Source organism: Phaseolus vulgaris, chromosome 2 (assembly GCF_051622355.1).
Source record: "Phaseolus vulgaris cultivar YP4 chromosome 2, ASM5162235v1, whole genome shotgun sequence".
NCBI lineage: Eukaryota > Viridiplantae > Streptophyta > Magnoliopsida > Fabales > Fabaceae > Phaseolus > Phaseolus vulgaris.
In genome coordinates, this window is record NC_143499.1 from 42249545 (window position 1) to 42268733 (window position 19189).

The 19189-nt window shown below is 32.6% G+C and overlaps 3 protein-coding genes and 1 pseudogene across 3 annotated transcripts; 1 reads left to right on the top strand and 3 right to left on the bottom strand.

Annotated features, from left to right (window-relative positions):
* Positions 1–1699: 1699 nt before the first annotated feature.
* LOC137812207 (Adenine nucleotide alpha hydrolases-like superfamily protein) lies at positions 1700–3664 on the top strand. Its single transcript, XM_068614123.2, has 2 exons — positions 1700–2449; positions 3051–3664. The coding sequence occupies exons 1-2, from the start codon at positions 1983–1985 to the stop codon at positions 3217–3219; spliced, it is 636 nt and encodes a 211-aa protein (XP_068470224.1). The 5' UTR covers positions 1700–1982; the 3' UTR covers positions 3220–3664.
* Positions 3665–4587: 923 nt separating this feature from the next.
* On the bottom strand, positions 4588–5507 carry LOC150029171 (uncharacterized; annotated as a pseudogene).
* Positions 5508–5663: 156 nt separating this feature from the next.
* Positions 5664–7095, bottom strand: LOC137812211 (putative inactive poly [ADP-ribose] polymerase SRO2). Its single transcript, XM_068614128.2, has 4 exons — positions 6671–7095; positions 6328–6566; positions 6094–6224; positions 5664–6002 (listed from the first exon to the last, which is right to left on the bottom strand). The coding sequence occupies exons 1-4, from the start codon at positions 7042–7044 to the stop codon at positions 5892–5894; spliced, it is 855 nt and encodes a 284-aa protein (XP_068470229.1). The 5' UTR covers positions 7045–7095; the 3' UTR covers positions 5664–5891.
* A 1090-nt stretch (positions 7096–8185) lies between these two features.
* On the bottom strand, positions 8186–18093 carry TCP-1 (T-complex protein 1 alpha subunit). Its single transcript, XM_068614129.1, has 17 exons — positions 17807–18093; positions 17636–17700; positions 17462–17551; positions 17299–17385; positions 17150–17209; positions 16951–17001; positions 16413–16508; positions 15586–15651; positions 15290–15507; positions 14815–14911; positions 13366–13452; positions 12514–12648; positions 10914–11018; positions 9709–9837; positions 9269–9372; positions 8686–8776; positions 8186–8590 (listed from the first exon to the last, which is right to left on the bottom strand). Exons 1-17 carry the CDS (start codon positions 17877–17879, stop codon positions 8507–8509), a joined length of 1638 nt encoding a protein of 545 aa, XP_068470230.1. The 5' UTR covers positions 17880–18093; the 3' UTR covers positions 8186–8506.
* Positions 18094–19189: the final 1096 nt, after the last annotated feature.

Consider the following 19189-nt stretch of genomic DNA (forward strand, 5'->3'; position numbering starts at 1 on the left):
GAGGTTGGTATCTGGGTTGATTCGGTGTGGGTGTGAAAATTAAGGTGGAGACGTCCTGGCTTCGAATTGGAATCTACTTTACACGAAGAATTGGGAGGGGTTGTGTGTGGTATAGAACCAGTGTTTTCACTGTAATAGGAAGATCTGGTTCTGTTTTGGTTGTGCAATGCGCTTTTGAATGTATATGTAATAGGTTGGGTATGGGATATTATGATTTTTCTGTGCTTTTTCAACCACACAGAAATGCTACTAGCTTAGTCACAGGCTAGGAAAGGTCTTTGTGTAACAGATAGATATGGTTTGTAAGACTTGGATGGGAGTTTATGTCCCGTTGAGCATTATAGAACAAAATGACGGTTCAGGTTGAGCAGCAGAGTTGGAAGGAGTATGTCTATGTTTAAGAAGCAGGTCAAGCAGGTGACAGTTCTGGTTGTGCTGCAGAGAATGAAGGAACACGTGGCAGGCCTATGGTTTGTACTTTACCTGAATTATCTGGTTTGCTTTGTTGTATTCTCTAGTCACAGCAGAATGTCACTATCTTAGCTAAAGACTAGGAAGGGTATTTCGTAAGTGCGGGTTGTGAAGGTTTGGAAGGATGGGCTCGAGAAGCAAGATGGAAGGAGCAATAAAAAGAAACAACAATAGCAAGGAACAGATTTTAAAGAAGAAAAATGCATTCGGTTAGGCAAAGCACTCCTCTTATGCGGTTGAGGTAGGAATTATACTATTAAGAGTGCCAAAGGGGTTTAGTATTGAAGAGAATTTATATAGATTTTAAAAAATTGATCTACTTTGGGGTAGTAAGCCCATTTGGTTATGTATTAGGTGGAAACTTGCAATGCTGTTAGATGCTATGATTGTATTTTTGTTATCCTGAAATGTTTTAGTTTTAATTTATTCTTCGTTGATAAAAAAATAACATTTTTTATTTACTAATTTCTTCTCCATTCCCCAGCATGATTCAACTTTCTATTTGGATTTCATTCACGTTGTTGCCGTTTGTATCAAATTCAATTATTAAAACTATGATTTAAGGTTTTTCATTTTGTACCACTCCTAACCGATGATACCTCACCCTGTTAAAACAATAAAGATGCCATCGTTCTAACAAATTAAAGTAAAGTCTCACTCTCAACCAAAAAGATAATCATAAATTGAAGTTTCATGTGACTCATAATTCAAGAGAAAAAACTCCAGAGAATATGATCAACGTACATTGCTCTCACTCTAATTAGGTAATGAATCAGTTTAGTATTTTAAAATAAAATTTTATTTTAAATATATACTATTTAATTATTAAAAAATGTAAAAATTATTTATTTCTAAAATAAGTAAATTATACCAACACATGAAAAAAATATACTTATTTTATAAAAAAAGTACGAATAAACTTACCTAATATTAGAAAAGATGTATCTTTTGTTGCAGTTGACAAAGTTCAATATTTTCGAAACTACTCAACCAATAATAACTTTTTTAGATATTTGTTTCAATTTTCTTAAAAAATAAAAATAACTTATTTTGATAATTTGTGTGGAGTAACTTGGCAAAATTAAGTTGATAAAAAAACTGTTTTCAGAAACACGAAACAATATGTTTAATAATAAACATTGTGTAACTATATAACCACTCTAATATTTTTGTAAAAATCACATTAAAAAAGAGATTTTATACTAAACTTAAAGTTATTGCAGCAGATTGTTATAATATAATAGAAGAAGGAAATAATAAATAAAAGAACATTAAAAAGAAAAGGATTTGAGCGAGTCAGAAGGAGAGAGAAGAGATGCTAAAGATAGGAGGAGAGAAGAAAGATGAGAAGGATGATAGCTGTTCCCGTGTACTCGCTGCCATCACAAAAACGATGAGCCTCTCATATTATCAACCATCGCTATTTTCATCACATTTCACTTCGATCTCCATTTTTCTTCTCTTCACCGCTCTCGGAGTTTCGCCTCGCGGCGTCGACGGCGACCTGAGGCATGGCGCAAGGCATGGCGAGTAACCGGAACGCCAGCGCGGAGGCCAGGAAGGTCATGGTAGTGGCCGACCCCACACGGGAGTCAGCGGGAGCGTTACAGTACGCCCTGTCGCATGCGGTCATCGACCAAGACGAGTTGATTCTGCTGCATGTTGAGAACCCTAGCTCCTGGCGCAACACTATTTCCACGTTCCTCAAGATGCCTTCGTTGGGAAGCTCCACCACTGCAACCCTTGAATTTGGCGGAGGAGGCGGCGCCGCCGCCGCGGCCGAGGGAGAAGGGGTTGATTTTCTGGAGGAGATGAAACACATTTGCAGGGCTTCTCAGCCAAAGATGAAAGTGCGTGCGATGATAGTTGAGATGGATGGAAAAGACAGGGCCACCACCATTCTTTCCCTCAGCAAAACCTATGGGGTCGATGTCATAGTTATAGGCCAGAAACGCAGTATTTCTTCTGCATTATTAGGGTTCGTATAACATGCTATTCTCATTCCAATTACCTATCCTTTAATCTTACGATAAAATTTAAATTTAGATACAGCGCTTATTACTGAGATGAACCTTCAATTTTGATTGAAAAACAACATCTGTGACATCTGATTCCAGGTTTTACTGCGAAATTTGCAGGTGGTATAGATTTCCTAATTTTCATATAATTAAGTGTTATTAATTTTGTTTCCTAATTTGTAAATTTTAAATATATTTATCTAGATATGGTTGTCTTGTTGATTTGGATATGAAATATAAGTTTTCTAGACATTGACATTGAAAAAATAGTGATATTGAACTGCTTGATAATTGTTCTTGTTTCTCTATCTAACTTTGCATGTTATTGATGTTTGCGTGTGAGACACTTTTTGTACTTTCTTAAATTCTTCTGTCTCCAGGAAGAGAAAGACAACCATATTATTTGTAGCTTCTGAAATTCTTTTTCTTTGAATACTTTGAATAGAATTTAGCTCGGATTTAATACCTGCCTAAATATTCTTTATACTGTTATTCAATGTTTATGTATGTGATGGTGAAGTTATAACCATGTTGCTAATGAGTTTTGTTGCATAGAAACAGATATAAGCGACCTGTAGGAGGATCTATGAAAGGGATGAAAGCCATAGACACAGCAGAGTATTTGATTCAAAACAGCTCCTGCACCTGTGTTAGTGTACAGAGAAAAGGCCAAAATGGAGGTTATGTTCTCAATTCAAAAACTCACAGAAATTTCTGGCTCTTAGCATGATTGGCTTTCACATACATACATGGATCATACCTTGGCCATCGCCATCCATGGTCAACATGGTTCTCTAGGACAGCGTGAACATATCAATTTCGCTGTGGTGGATAGATTTAGGAGAAACTTTTATATAGGCACATATATTATTACATTATACATTAGGCACTCAAATCATTACTGACTTTTGCAAAAACCTTTTTTATGGTTAAACAGTTGTGTTTTTATGATGACAACCTTAAAATCATTTGCCAGATAATGATTTGAGTCCTGGTGATGAATAATGTCTATCTAAAAATTATTCTAGATTTAGTGAAATTGGTAAGAGTTCCGTGTAACTTGGTTATTTTGCAAATGGTGAGAAACCCATGTATGTTATCCTGGTGCTTAGATTGCATAGGGACTTGTATCTTGAAAGTGTAACAGATTTTTTAATATTACCTAATTACCCAAACTACGTATCTTAAAGACGAAATTTTCTACTTCTCTCATCTCAATGTTTGTCAGGAGAAAATATAGATTTCAATCTGTTTTTCCCTCTTGACTTATTAGGAAATATTCCTATCATACACACGTAAATCTCTGTTTTTATAAAAGGGCACACACGCAACAATGAAACCGCAACTCTCATTCTCATATTCCTGCACCTTTGCAAACATACTCCTACCCACAAAATAGAAACACTAGAAGTTAATGTAAAACCTATGATGCATATATACTACATGTATCAGATACAACATATATCGATTATATAAATGAAAATTCATAAATCATAATAATGAATTTGCAATTATTATTCTCAAAATCCAAATTAAAAAGTTGACTTTTTATTGTCTACTAATGTCTCATTCCGTTTTTCTGAAAAGGATAGATTTTACTGTTTGATTCATTAAAACACAATGATTCTAGGTCCCAATATATTGATTTATGTAACTTTTTGAATGAGATACTACATATATATATATATATATATATATATATATATATATATATTCGATGTATCAGATTTGGTCGCATGAAGCGAATTCTATGTCCCAATGTATTGCAGTCCTGAAATATTCGTGGACAAAATTTGTGGAAAATTTTACTCCAAACCTTAACTTTCCTTGTCTAACAAGCAAATCTGATACAATGCAAATGGCCCAAAAAACAAAGGCTTCTCTTTCACAGTTAATATGATGAATTTGCAAATCTGTAATCAAGCCTTCAACAACTAAACATAAAACAATTTCATAAAGCAGGCAAGGCACGACTGAGGAACCATGCAGAGCATCCCACTAAATCAGAAAAGTACACATCAAATACAGGGAACCTTAAACTATACAATTACCTTAACAAGTTCAATGCATAAAAGCTTAAGATAAAAAAAACATATTCAATAGCCCCCACAATCTTCAATGCTTAATTTGCTAATGTTGCTTATGAACAAAGTAAGTAATGTGAATCCGTCAGTTTCAAGTGAATCATCTTCCTCCACAACCACATTTTTCAGGAAGAAAAACTATGGTTTCCACTAACACTATGTATCACTTTATCTGTTGACATCAGAATCTCATTTTTCAAAATACCCACTGGACGCTCCAATCTCGATAACATTCCTATTATGTGCATTCTACACCAACACTCCACACCTTCGTACTACCATACAAAACCCACAAATCTTAGCACTGTGTCATATTTATAGTTTCGAAGCAAATAATCACTGCAACTGAATCCGTGTACACTGCAAGTTTCTTATAAACTTCAGCATGACCAGTAACCAAAGGGGACAACCCAATCTTTCTAAGTACATGAATGATCATTTCATAACTCTTCTTGTCACTTACCTCCATAGCCACCCAAAAGAAAGTTTCCCTGTCACACTGTTATCAGTCCAAAACAAACACCCATTCACAGTTACAGATTCATTGTCATAAAATTTGATTTCTTTCCACAACCCTTCACGCAGAGAGTACTTTTCAACTCGAACAGCACAAGTTTTTGCAAAAGAATCACCCAAACACACGTTATCTGTGTCCTGTTGGTGATTTTTATTTTACTACAATTTCAAACTCATCCTCGTGAGTTAATAGTTTTCTTATTGACAAAATATAATAATATTAATATATTATATTACGTCAAATAAAACTATTACGTTTTCTTATTTGATTTTTTTTGTCAAATTGAGTCTATTCAATGATGATTATATCATCTATATGGTAAAATACTAAATGAAAATGATTAATCTTTTTTCAATAAAGACAATTGCATATATAATTATATACTTAAATCATCAATGTCATATTTACAATAACCATTTTATCAAAAACAGTTTTAATTAAAATAGTAAGAAATTATTTGTTATCGTGCTAACTAGTTTTTACCCTTAAACAGAATTGTTTTGCCAAAAGGATTATTTAAAGAAAAGTGTCAAGTTGGAATAAGCAAAGATAGGAATAGAACCGCACACATGAACAAAGCCATAGCCATATTTTTTTTTATTACTTGTAATACTCATATATCTCTACACACCACAATTTCATGTCAATGTGTTGTATTCTATTGTATAAAATCCTAGTAACACAAAATGTAAACCCAATTAGGATCCAACCCAACTTTCAAAATTTAAAACCAAATTAAATGCACAGAGAGAAGGAAAAAGAAAAGCAATAATTTGTTGATAAAAGGCAACAAAAGAGAGACTAAAGAATGTGCACATTGTAGTTGGATTTTGTGATCACTGAATGCAGCAGTGTGTCTCCCACAATCAATCTCACTTTCTTTATCCATACTTCTCGTGAAATCTTTCGTTCCTGATACCAAACAGTATTTAATCTTATTCAATTACTGCTAATCTACATTCAAAATGAAGCAGTGGGTACCAAAACATTAAGAACTTATTACTTGGTAAACTCGGTAGCTTCTGAGTAACGTAGTCATTTGTTCTGGTTTCAAATTATTTGAAACTCCTGCTACTAAATTGGGAAACAACACATATGGTGATTGAGGTTTTAGTGTCCCACATATCACTGAATCTGCAAACCAAAATAAAGAAATGATTAATCATTGATTCAAGAACTTGCTAACAAATATGAAATATGTATTACATGAATTAAATGAAAAGGTAACAACAATTACCCTTTATACATTTATATTTGAAACTTAAAATATAACTTGGGTGAATGTATGAATTCATAAAAGCAGTCCATATAATATGTTTTGTAGGTGCTAATATATCATCCACCCCAGAATCATATTGCTGAGAACTAGGTTGGCTCTGCTTTGAACCACAAGCAACACTTTCCACCTTCCCTAATATCACCCTGCATAGCAGCACATGTCTCAAACCATGCTCATCTCCCACTGTACACATAGCACTGTGAATGAGATAAAAAAAAATCTTAGCTCTATCTATTTTCTCATCGACTTAAAATTGACGTGAAAAATAGAACCAGTTCTTGCAAAATATTGTTGAACTCACCTATCAATAGAAAAATGGACAGAAAATAAGGGAATCCCAACTCCATGAGACTCATCATGGTTTTTGCATCCATTGAATCCAGCAGATACAATCTCTAGAAGATCATCCAATGAAGCACCATACCAAGCATACCTGACATTAGCATCTCCACCACATTTAATTTCCATAGCCTTAGAGAAAATCTTAAAGGAATCCCAACGAGCTTTCCTTGCCAAACTAAAGGAAATATCGTTCTTGTGAAGGGCCATGATAGTTGTGGCATGTCCCATAAATCCCATACCCTTCAAGAAACCATTTTCAATGGATTGATATTCTTCACTCTCCTTTTCTACTTTCATTAATCCCTTCCCAAACCAACTCTCTATTCCCTCCATGTTTTTTTATCCCTCTAAAATAACATGATTTATATGTAATTGAGCTTTGTTAATTTGTTTTCTCACTTGTAAGCTCAAAATGTGATTAGCAAATGTTTAGGGTTTATATATGAAGTCTGGGCGTGGGCATGTGAACCTTGCGGATCAAGGTAAGATGTTCCCGTGCTGCAATTGATGACTGTATCTACCAACGGCTTGGGTTGTGGTGTCCACTAGGCACCATTAATTTACTTGAAAAAGAAGAAAATACATTCCATAGTCTTTTATGCTTCATATCTATATCTATAGTAAACTACCATTTTAATTGGACTTATATTAATATTGGAAAGTAAATTAAATTTGAATAAATATAAGTAGTGGTTGGTGTCTCGGAGAAAAAAACAATTAAAATCATCAATATTAAATAATTAAAATTACATAAAGTTAATATTTGAGAATTTAATATTGTAACATAAAAAAGTGTTGAGAATTTTTCGAAAAAAAAATCTACTTCTGAAACTTGTTGGAAAAAAAAAAGCTAGTTTAAAATATAAAAGCATTTAATTTATAATATAAAAATGAATATGTTGATAGTGTGATTCCTTGTCACAGTGTGATGTCGTAAGTAGAGTCTATGTTGGGTTTGTTAGGCTACAGGTTTCCACATTAACTTCTGACCATTCGTTAAACGACATTGCTACCATCCATTCCTACATTTCAAAACGGTTGTTGAAAGAATATATTTATGTAGACATCTCTTACTCAATACATACGTTAAGACAATCACTGGAATTAGCTTCAATTTAAAAGAAATTAGAAGTCTCTTATTACACATCTTCAATGATTTTATCATCTAAATGATGATCATACTCATTTAATTTCGGAAATATCCAGTGCAAGATAAAATAGCTCATCGTATTAAAATTTATTGTCAAATATATAACTACTTCCTAAATATAATCGAGGGGATATTGAATAATCAATGAACATTGCAATAAAAGCCGTTCCTCTATCCATTCTATTGAATACAAGTTCACCTATATTGATTCATCCATCCTAAAAGCAACGTAATCTTATGTTAACGACAAATTATGTTAGAACTAGTTATGTATCCTCTTGATATGAAAGATTAAATGGCATCGTAATCCAATTTGCACACGTATTTAGCTCATACATTAAAAACTAATTACTAAAAATAAAATATCAAAATTCCAGAAATCAAACACTGCCTCAGATGTACAAACATGCAAACAGCCAATGCATGACCAAAAATGTGTGCCTAAAATTGTAGGAAGATAAATTGCTAGTTATAGTTAAATATAATAAACGCTACTTTAATAAAAACAATTGTAACATTCTCTCTTCAAGAACAAGGGCATTGAAGATAAAATGCAGATACCCTCTTCAAATGCACACCAGCACAACCAGCAAAACCCTCCCTTTTGTAAGAACTGGGAAGTAGACCCCAAATTCAATTAAACTTCTAATCTTCATTTTGACTTTCTTCCTTGACAAGCCTGATCATGTCATCAATTCGTAGGATAGTAATAGCAGCTTCGGTGGCAAACTGAAATAAATAACAAAAAGTTTGCTCAGGCAGCTGTATAAGATGGAAGCTGTTTCTTGAAGTCAACAACTGTTGATATTTAACTAAATACATACCTGAATAATTTTGACTTTACTCATTGCAGGCTCAATGACTCCAGCCTCCAAGTTGTTTCTGATTTTCCCTTCATGGAGGTCCAGACCCATGCTGAGAGAAAAAAGAGAGCAAAACAATATCGAAATTTTAATGGAATAGAAAAGAATGTAAAAGCTTATCAAGGATCGTTTCATATGTATTCTCAATTGTACTTTTCTCTAATTTCCGTTGTTCAAACATTCCTTTGTTGGAATAATAATTGAATCTCTATATTATGGGTAGATGCACAAACTTATTTTACCTGTCCAATTCCAATGATAAAATTTATATCCTATTCTTTTATCTCTCTACCCACAACGCCAAATAACAATAAATGCACATGACATTGCAAAATCATGTCAATAGCTTCACGTCAAAATGGTTATGAAGTTCTAGTGTGTATAAGAAGCATATTTGTAGAATTACCACTCCCCAAGACACAGGTTGTGAGAAAATACTAATGCTGAGAAATATAATGTGCAAAGCTAAATTGAAAAAACAGACTCAAAGCTATAAAGACAATACAAAGGAAACTATATCGTTACTATTACTAGTAAGCAATACCTCGATAAATGTTTCTTATCAGCTTTAGTTTGCGCTGAATGGTGGTAGGCCCGTAATTTTGCAACCAGCTCAGTGGCATCCTTAGCAGCATTAACAGAGAGCACCTGCACCAGTTAAGTGACATCAATATATACACTTGAAAATGGTTGGAACCAAGAACCAATCTATCAAAACTAATTGACACAATAAACCAAAGCATTTGAAGTTAAATATCAAATCAACAAGTAAAGGTTCATCCAAACATGAAAGCCCACTCTACAAAAATTAGAGAAAAAATTAGTGTAGAATCTACATATAACTATATAGTCAAATATATTTGTCAAACGTTGGATGAAGACCAAACTTTGCACCATTTGCTCAATTAGGCCCTACACCCTAGTTATTTGTAAAATATGGAGAAAATCCAAAAGCATGAGCCATTAATTTAGCTTATAACTTACCTTTGGAATGACTAACAGAGACTCAGCAAATTCAGCTATAGCCAACTGCTCCCGAGATCCTAAAGTTGTAGCAAGGTACTCCAAATAAACTGACAAAGCTGCTTCAACTGCACCTCCACCAGCTACCACCTGAATCATATATATCGAAAATCAAGCACAAGGTAAACAAAATAGGAAACTAAAAGAAGAAAAAAGTGTATATTCAAAATGTAGGCTATATAAATACTGGAGAAAGTTCACACTAGTGAAAGTTTTAAGTAGTACCCTTTTTACCATCAAACTCCAAATCGCAAATACTCACTGCCGCTGATAGTGATTAAGCAATAAAGGACTAGTTTGTTATAAATTAGATAAAAAGATTCTGATCTAAATAAAATTAGTGATATTTTAAAAAAATTTAGAAATGGCAGAAACTAATTTATGTTTGTTTAGAATTATAAAATTTCTTCTAAAGAAACAACTGATTTAATGACAAGCTATTCAAAATTGCTTCTGATTTTAATCAGATTTTAAATTCTTTTCAGCTTCTGATTTCATATGACAAGCTTTAAAAGTGATTCTTCAATTAAAAAAGTGATTATTTTTCAAGAGAATCTGTATCAAGCAGGCACACAACCTAAATTCTGACCATTGACAACTACAATCTCGTACCTCCTTAAGTGTATTGTCGAATAAGTTACAGTTGCTTTTAGTATCCAAATTAATTGACCTTTCAGTAGCGCATGCCTTGGGTATAGTTCATAATCAATATAAATGGGTTTGTGTGTGTATTGAGCAAAAGCTAAATAGCATGGACAAAAAGAGAGAAGAGGTAGCCCTCTCGACCAATTCTGTCTATCAAACTGCAATCCAAATATTTAAGATGACTCGATAGTGGGGTGAAAACAAATTACTTTGGTTGTTTATATGCATCTGATATTTTAATGTGTACGCTTAAGTGGGATATATTACTTCTCATCAAGTGCCTTTAAGTCAGACCTAGGATACTATTTCCTGTCACACACTAAGTTACATGCAATTGCGAAGAACACAACATCAAGCAGACATGCAGTGGGAGAACTATAAAAAGACTATTACAACAGTAACAAAGTTCAGCATCACCGGAAGAAACGAATTCAAATTATGATATCATTTGAAAAAATGAATCTAATGTAATATAATTACTTTCAACCAAAGTAAGATGAAAGCCAAGGACAGCAGGATACCGTGTTTGATTCAAGAGTTCTCTTGACAATTGACAAGGCATCATGCAGAGCTCTATCCATCTCATCAAGCATATGGTCATTTGCACCTCTTAAAATCAAAGAGACCTATAGAAGAATAACAGAATCAGTTGATATTGTAAAGATGAATATTATGACTAATAATCCAATTCAGAAAGATAATTATTTGACAGATATGAAATGAATTATCACCAGAAAATATTAATTTTCTTGAAAAAAAACAACTGAGAACACCAATGGGTTTCAGAGAATCTGATGATTTAGAATCATGAGAAAAAAGAGCTTAACATGAGGAAAAACATACTTTTGTATTTTAAAATTAAATTTCAAAAAATAATCTATGATGTATTTTTTTAATATAATTCGTAATTAAGTTTCTCAATAATGAGATTAAATTTAATTATATGTAGGATAAAAATTTAGTTATAAATAATCTGTACGAGGATTTGATATATAAATTTTAATTATATTTGTATATTTTGATAAAGGAATAATTCTGTGATGTGTTTCAAATTTACGTACATAAATAAAATAAATTGTGGTTTATGCCATTGAATATCAACAGTAAATTGATTGTAAGCAAACAATTTATGTAAATAATGGTAAATTGATTTAATAAATTATATTATATACAAATAATAATAATAATAATAATATAAGATATTTTTCAATAATTTAAAACTATTAACTAAATAATATACAATTATTTACCTAGAAAGGATAAATGGTACGGCTGGAAAGACATTTCACCATGATCACCACTTATTTCCAAAAAATAAACATCCGCTTTCCTCATAACTCAACTTACATGCCACACTTTCTACAATGTTCAAATTCCATACCATAGGCAATTTTGTTAACTAGATTCACTTTTGGATCTCATTAACTTTATTCCTTTTTTTCTCATAAAAGAACTCCGTGAAAATGAACTTTTCTAGTATTGATGCAATTTCTACCATGCTCAAATTCCATACTATAGGCAATTTTGTTAACTAGATTCACTTTTGGATCTCATTGACTTTATTCCTTTTTCTCTCATAAAAGAACTCCGTGAAGATGAACTTTTCTAGTATTGATGCAACTTAATTACCATTGCAATGAAGAAATCATAACACAGAACAAGCAGGTCAACATTTTAATGCTATTTTTTCAACAGGATGTAACTAATGGCTATTCCATCCATCAAAATATGAAAGCCTACTGCAGAGGTTAATAAATTTTATGGAATTTTGGAATTTGCAGTTACCTATTTTATTTTCTGTATTCAATTTTTAAAAATCTGCAATTACCCAGTACAGCCTGTATGGGCTTTCATACCAATTCCATACAAACTAAGCCATTATAAGATTAGGCAAATGGCTTCTATTTGATATTAAACATGAATTCTTAAAAAGAGTTTCTTAACAAGTATAGGAATTGTCCAATTTTGCTCATTTTATGCTTTATGGAGTTCTTTTAAGTAGCTTTCCTTTTTTGGCCATCAAGGAATCTTGAACCTCCAAATTCCTTACGCTTTTGTGTCATGAATCAAATTTTATTGTTGAGAAAGAAAAAAACTCTACAAGTCAATCAAATTACTTACTGCACTTGTAGTTTTGGTCCCTTTGATCATAACTACAGCATCATCAGATATTCTTTCCTCAACAACCTCATCAGCAGATCCAAGAAAAGATGGTTCAAATGTTTCCTCTCCTTCCATGTCAGCAAATGTTGAGACCTAGGTCAAAGTAAAAATAAAGTCATACGGTACATAAAGGAACTGGTATTCTAAACTTCTATAGAAAAAAATAATACTAAACAAGATGTTGCTTGACATATAAGAACTGAGATATTGTTAGCACAGATGTTTGGTACCAACTTCAAGGACAGTCAATGACTATTAAGGGAAGGGTATAAATATAAATTAAAACAAATAGAATCAAGATCTTGGTTACTTGAATCTTTTGGTTTATTTACTACAAATTCATCCCAGGTGGTTGCTAATTAAGACATGATCAGAGATGTATATAAGAGACCCTCATAAAATGTCTAAGGAACTCGAATGCAATACACAAGAAGCCAGCCTACATCCGGACAAGGAATACAGCCTATGTCTTCAACAAAACAGGGAAGCCAGAGTAACAAATAAGGTTACTTTCCTTCAATTTAAACCTGACATTAATAAGCTGCAAACACTCCATATTTCATAAAGAAAAAGGGCTTCTTGGGATGACAAGCAAGAAGCGTGTCATCAATTGTTACAATGGTTTGAATCAGACATACATTGCATTCTCTCCAACCCATATAAATAGCAACATTTTTTTATCATGTAGAAAAAAGGAGGGAGATAAAAAGGAATGGACCACTATCATATCAACAGTCCTTTTTATAAAATATTCAGCTTTACAAACTTAAATTGCAATTAAATCAAGAAATTCAAAACAAACAAACCTACCATCGTTGCACCAGTAGCCTTGGCAACATGACGCATATCCTCTTTACGCACGCGTCTTACAGCAATTGCCCCAGCCTCAACAAAGTACTGAAACAAAAGTTAAATAGTCAGAAAGAAATAGATAAATTCTTGACTTATGTCATTCATCAGAAAAAAACATCTAATTTAAAAACAATCACAAAAACCAATTCATGCAAAAAATCAGAAGCCGGTAGGCCAAGTTTAAAGATCCATATGCATAGGGGTCACAACAAGTTTGGTGTAATTTCAACATTGAGCTTCTACTTAATATTATTTCATAATTTCATCATTTCACCATTTTATAGTAAACTAAGGTCAGACATTTACTTCCTTAAAAACAGTTACTGGATTCATGCAAGGTTTATAACTTTGACCTTTGGTACAATTTGGTCCTAAGTTTTAACAAAAGTCATTACGTGTAATGATACAACCAGCAATAAAAAAATATATGGTAGATGAAAAACAAACCCTGAAAAAATTCTAGCTTCTGTTAGGACATGAGTTATTTGGTGTGATGCTTCATTTAATTTGTCAACTAAATCCAAATTTTGTTATCATTCAAGTGTCACATAAGCAGAAAGTATAAACAATTACCCCATCAAACCCAGTACTCAGCTTGAATTTTCCCCAAATCAATAAATCCCATCAAACACAAAAACTCTAAAATCTCACAAGGCACCCCAAAAACCCTGAAATGATCGTCTTTATATACTAACAAACCAGCACTTCAGGAATATAATATTTTCAACTCCCTTCATTTCTTCCTTTTTCATGATCTTTACTCGTAATTGATAAAATCCTAATTCCTTGATCGATACAGATTTAATTTATACTTACAACATAGAATGCATTGATATATTTAGATGGGACATATAGATAGTGAAAGGAAACATACGGATGGGGATATATGCTACCCTAATAGTCTACAAGACAGAGTATACAGAGAAGGGGCAAAGACATGGATTTTAACACAGCAAACTACATTTCCCTACATCCAAGAGTGAAAAAGAAAGCCAATATCGTGTATTTTCATTCATGATTAACAGTACAAGGAGTGGCTGCTCAACATTCAACATCAATCCCAAAATGTGCGCATGCGGACACACTACAAATATGTCAGTCTTCAGCGTTCATAAAGAGGCCATTGACTTTATTAGCAACATTACCAGACCCCATAGTTGATGACGATAATCAAGAATATAAAAAATCAGACCATAACTGGTCTATCGGTTTGCTTCATCTATCAGATTGGATATGAGGAAGCATAATGTACACGAGGATGAAAACAATGACATGTTAAGCTGTCAACAGATATAAAACAGAAAGATAAAGTCAAACATTTTCTTTGACGCCCTAAATGTAAGATTATAAATGAATCATCTTGCTTGAAGAAAAAAATCATTAAAAGAGTACCACAAAGAAGCATACCTTGAGTGCCATGTCATCGATTCCTTTAGTAGTCAGAACAACATTAGCTCCAGCTTTCAATAGCTTTTCAATCCGTTCCTTAGTCATATCAGCCTCTCTGCAGTTAGAAAAGTGGCCATTTGTTAAAATGTATAATAGATATTATTTTATTTTAGAAGATGATATGGATGAAGAATTGTCCCAATCAAAGCAAAAGTGAATTCCTATATTCAAACTTAACATGAGATGGATTACACAATTAGATCTTTATTTCTCAAAAGAACTACACAAATTAAAACGTAACCATCGTATTTATATTGTTTGGCTAAACCCTTGAGAGGCTTTGTATTGACTTCATGCCTGTCATCCAAAAATTCTATTTGTCTATTTTATTACTTACAATAACATGATAAATTTATTCTCATATCTAAAGAAAATGAATCCAGAAAGATAGGGTATCATAGTAACAGAAGCCATATGATCATACTGACAGTACCTTTGACGAATTTTCTCTAGCTCCCTAGGATCAGTGACTAAAACTTGAACACCCAATTGCATTTTTGTCTTTTGTAGATTGAAATCAAGACAAGCAATTTTTGCAGGGGCAACCCTAAGAGGCATTCCTTGAGCAGCACGGCCAGTGTTTAGAGCATAACCATTCATCAGAAAGCTGTCTCTAGCACTTTTTCCATGGGATTTCAAGATATTGATTCCCTGGAACATGAATCACAAAAGAAACAAGGTATTAAATCGATTCAAATTCAACAAAAACAAAGAATTTGTAGTACCAACCTTGATTGGGTATTTAACTTCACCTCGAGCATTGGTCATCTTAACAGATTGCACTGCATCTACAACCTGTGTAAATTGCGCATACAAGTCAATTTCAAAACATAAAAAAAAAATGACTAGTAATACCTACAGTCGACAGACAAAAAAATGTCCTAAAGTAGCAGTTAGCACTTTTACATAACTAAACAATAACTTCAGAACAATAAGCCTACATATGATTAACATAACTTCTTTTGAAATTCCCATGGACCATAACCCCAAAATTCAAACTGCATAGCGTTCAATTCAATGCATGACATCACATAAATAACCCCCACCCCAAACAATACTGCTCAATAAATAATATATTTAATTACAAAACTTTCATTACTTTTTGGCTAACATTGAAATCCTTTTGATTGATTTTAAAACTCTCATGGTATCAATAATAAAACTTTTATTTCAGTTTCATGTGAAAATACTTAATACTACCAAGTCATATATAGTCAACAACAAACAATTTTACACATGAAAGCAAGAGAAAAGTTCACCTCCTTTCCTCTCAAGCAGAAACGAAGTGTAAAATCTAGTAAAAAGGCTGGGATGGTTTACTAAAAAAACAGGTTTTAAAATTATATGATATGAGGATTGAAAAGAATATAGCTTTACAATATCATGTTCAACTACTAACCCAACTAAAAATTGATACGTGAAGCAGAAAAAATCATATGAGCTTTATAAAATTGGATATGACCTAGAATTTGCAGAGAAGCAGAACATGGTGTGCACTAATCATATGATATAAACACCCAAAATTCAATATAAAATCATTGCAATCACAAACATACCAAATTAGCAAAGAAGTCACTATCACCAGCAATCAACTTCGAGGACATACTGGTCTTGGCACAGTTAATTAGCGAATCCTTTCCGAGCTTTTCAACCTACAAGTCAAGAGAACAGTCTGACTTAGTAACACATTACACAACAATTTGCAAATGCATTAATATTAGGACATAAAAAATGAAAGTAAGCTTATGAAAAAAATAACACAGGGAACCAATAGCCAAGAGATGCTACTATCAACCTCACAGCCCAGACTTTTTTTAGTGATACAAAACGGAATACAGGAAACATAAGCATACATTTTTTTATAATGCGATACTATGGGCAATGGATTAGTTAAGGAAATCAAATCATAAGAACTCATAATTACGGTATAAGAGAAACCGTTGTGGAACTAACATTATCAGCTTCAAATTAAACTAACAATAACACATATCAACGATCTAAGGAGAAATTACACTGCCATCATGGAATATACAATTTGTGAATAAAATCTTCAAACATACAAAAAATAAAAAGGTTAGCTTAGCAGCCTCTTACCTTCACAGCCAGTTTTTCATCTACATATTTGCACGCCTCCCGCATAGCAAGCTATCCCGAATAATCAACATAAAAGAGAAGTTAAACCATGCCAGCTCCCCATTCATACAGCAGAACATCAAAACTTCATAACTGTAGCTACAAAGTTCGAAAAGGCAATCGACAATCAATTAAGTTCAAGAAATGAAAAGACACTTACTCTATATCCACTGATAATCGAGGTAGGATGAATCTTGTTCCGGACAAGATCATTTGCCCTCTGCAGAAAAAGAACACTCGTTAGTTACATCCATTACATCCGAGACAAACACAAAACACAGAGTAGCAAAAAGAGATCGTCGCAGTTACTTTGAGAAGCTCAGCAGCTACAATGACGACAGAGGTAGTACCATCTCCTACTTCCCTGTCTTGAAGCTCGGCAAGTTCCACCAAAACCTAGAAAACCACACACGTGAGAAACAGCGCAGAAACAAGAAAAAAAAATGCAAAGAATAACCGTTTCCTCGTTCACCTTGGCAGCAGGATGCTCCACTTCCAACATCTTGAGAATCGTAGCACCGTCGTTGGTGATTGTGACGTCGCCAATGTCGTCGACGAGCATCTGAAAAAAGCGCGCAGCGAATCGCATCAAATATCGCCAACTTCATCTAAGATCTAACGACAGAGAGAGAGAGAGAGAGAGTACCTTGTCGAGACCAACGGGACCTAAGGAGCTTTTGACGATGTTGGCAACGGCTTGGCACGCCACCACTGCGTTAACGGAAAAATGAACGAACGATGTTAGAAACGGTTGCTTCGTTATTAGTCGTGGAAGACGAAGAAAATAAGCAGAGAAAGATAGATATGGAAACGGTACCGTTCTGTGTACGAACGTCCTGGCCGGACTGTCGCTCGCCGGCGATGTCAGGGGTTTGAGCAACAACCGCCATTGGAGTGAGTATGTGTGTGCTGTTTAGGGCTTCGCTCGCTAACACACTCTTCCTAAGGTTCAAAGGGTTTTGGTTTTTTCAACTTCGCCCTTCCTTAACCTTTTCTTCTCTTTTTATGCTTATACCTTTTTTTTTCGTGCCTCTGTTTTAACCTTTGTTTCCTCTCTCACTTCCACTTTGAAAAAATATCTAAGTTTAGTTTAAAACTATAGGTTTAGATATGTGTTCATTTCTTTTAAATTTAAAGGAAATTTTTTTTTTATTTTTATATTTTAAATTACTTTTTAACTATGTTGTTTAGAGAGAGAAAAAAAGTATTCTAGTCTCTCTACTGAAATATAAACATGTATGATACTCAAAAATGTAAAATTAAATTAATATTTTTATTATTGATTATTTATTTAATTTGTATAGTTAAACAAAAAAAATAGTCTTTATATTTTAAAAAACATATTTTTAGTGTCTATGTATATTATTTTAATATATTTTAGTCTCTGAGTTTAGACAAAAATAATTAATCAAACTAGAAAAGTATATAAAACTATATAAGATAAAATAATATGTGTAAGGACTATAATTGACAATTTTTAATGTAGAGATTAACAAATACAAATTTGTATTACTATAAAGATTAAAGAGTAATTAATTCTTGAAATAAGTTATTACGGTTTTTTTTATCAGCGAAATAAGTTATTACGTGATACTTCCAATTGGTTAGCAAACTTTAACTTAGACAAATAAATTAAAATTTATATATTTTAAATTACATGGGTTTAAAATATAAATTTTGAAAGCCAAAAAAAACTATTATAAATTTTAAAGATTGAAAACAAAATTAAGAAAGTATTACCTATTATATTGACGTAGAATCCAATCAATATTAATAGAAAATTACTTTATGTATACATATATACGTATATATATAATATTATTATTAATTTATTTTTATTATATATTTTTTGTGGTTATATTGTTTACAGTGAAGCAGGAATGTTATAAATCTTTAATTATAATAAAATGGTGATACAGTTTACTGATTTACTAATTTTTCCTCTGCAACACAATAGATACATATAAATTATTTTTAAAATAATGATAGAGTACTGATATAATAAAAATAATAATATATTTACATTTTAAAATGCCAACAAATAAATTTTGGCAAAATAACAAATCTTAACTTTTTTATGGGAAAAGGAAGATATTTTGGCAACCAAACTCAGCAAGAAACTCAACATTAAAATGATAAGATACAAATTACTAGCGATATAAACATAACATTTTATATAATCCATTTTTTAAACAAATAT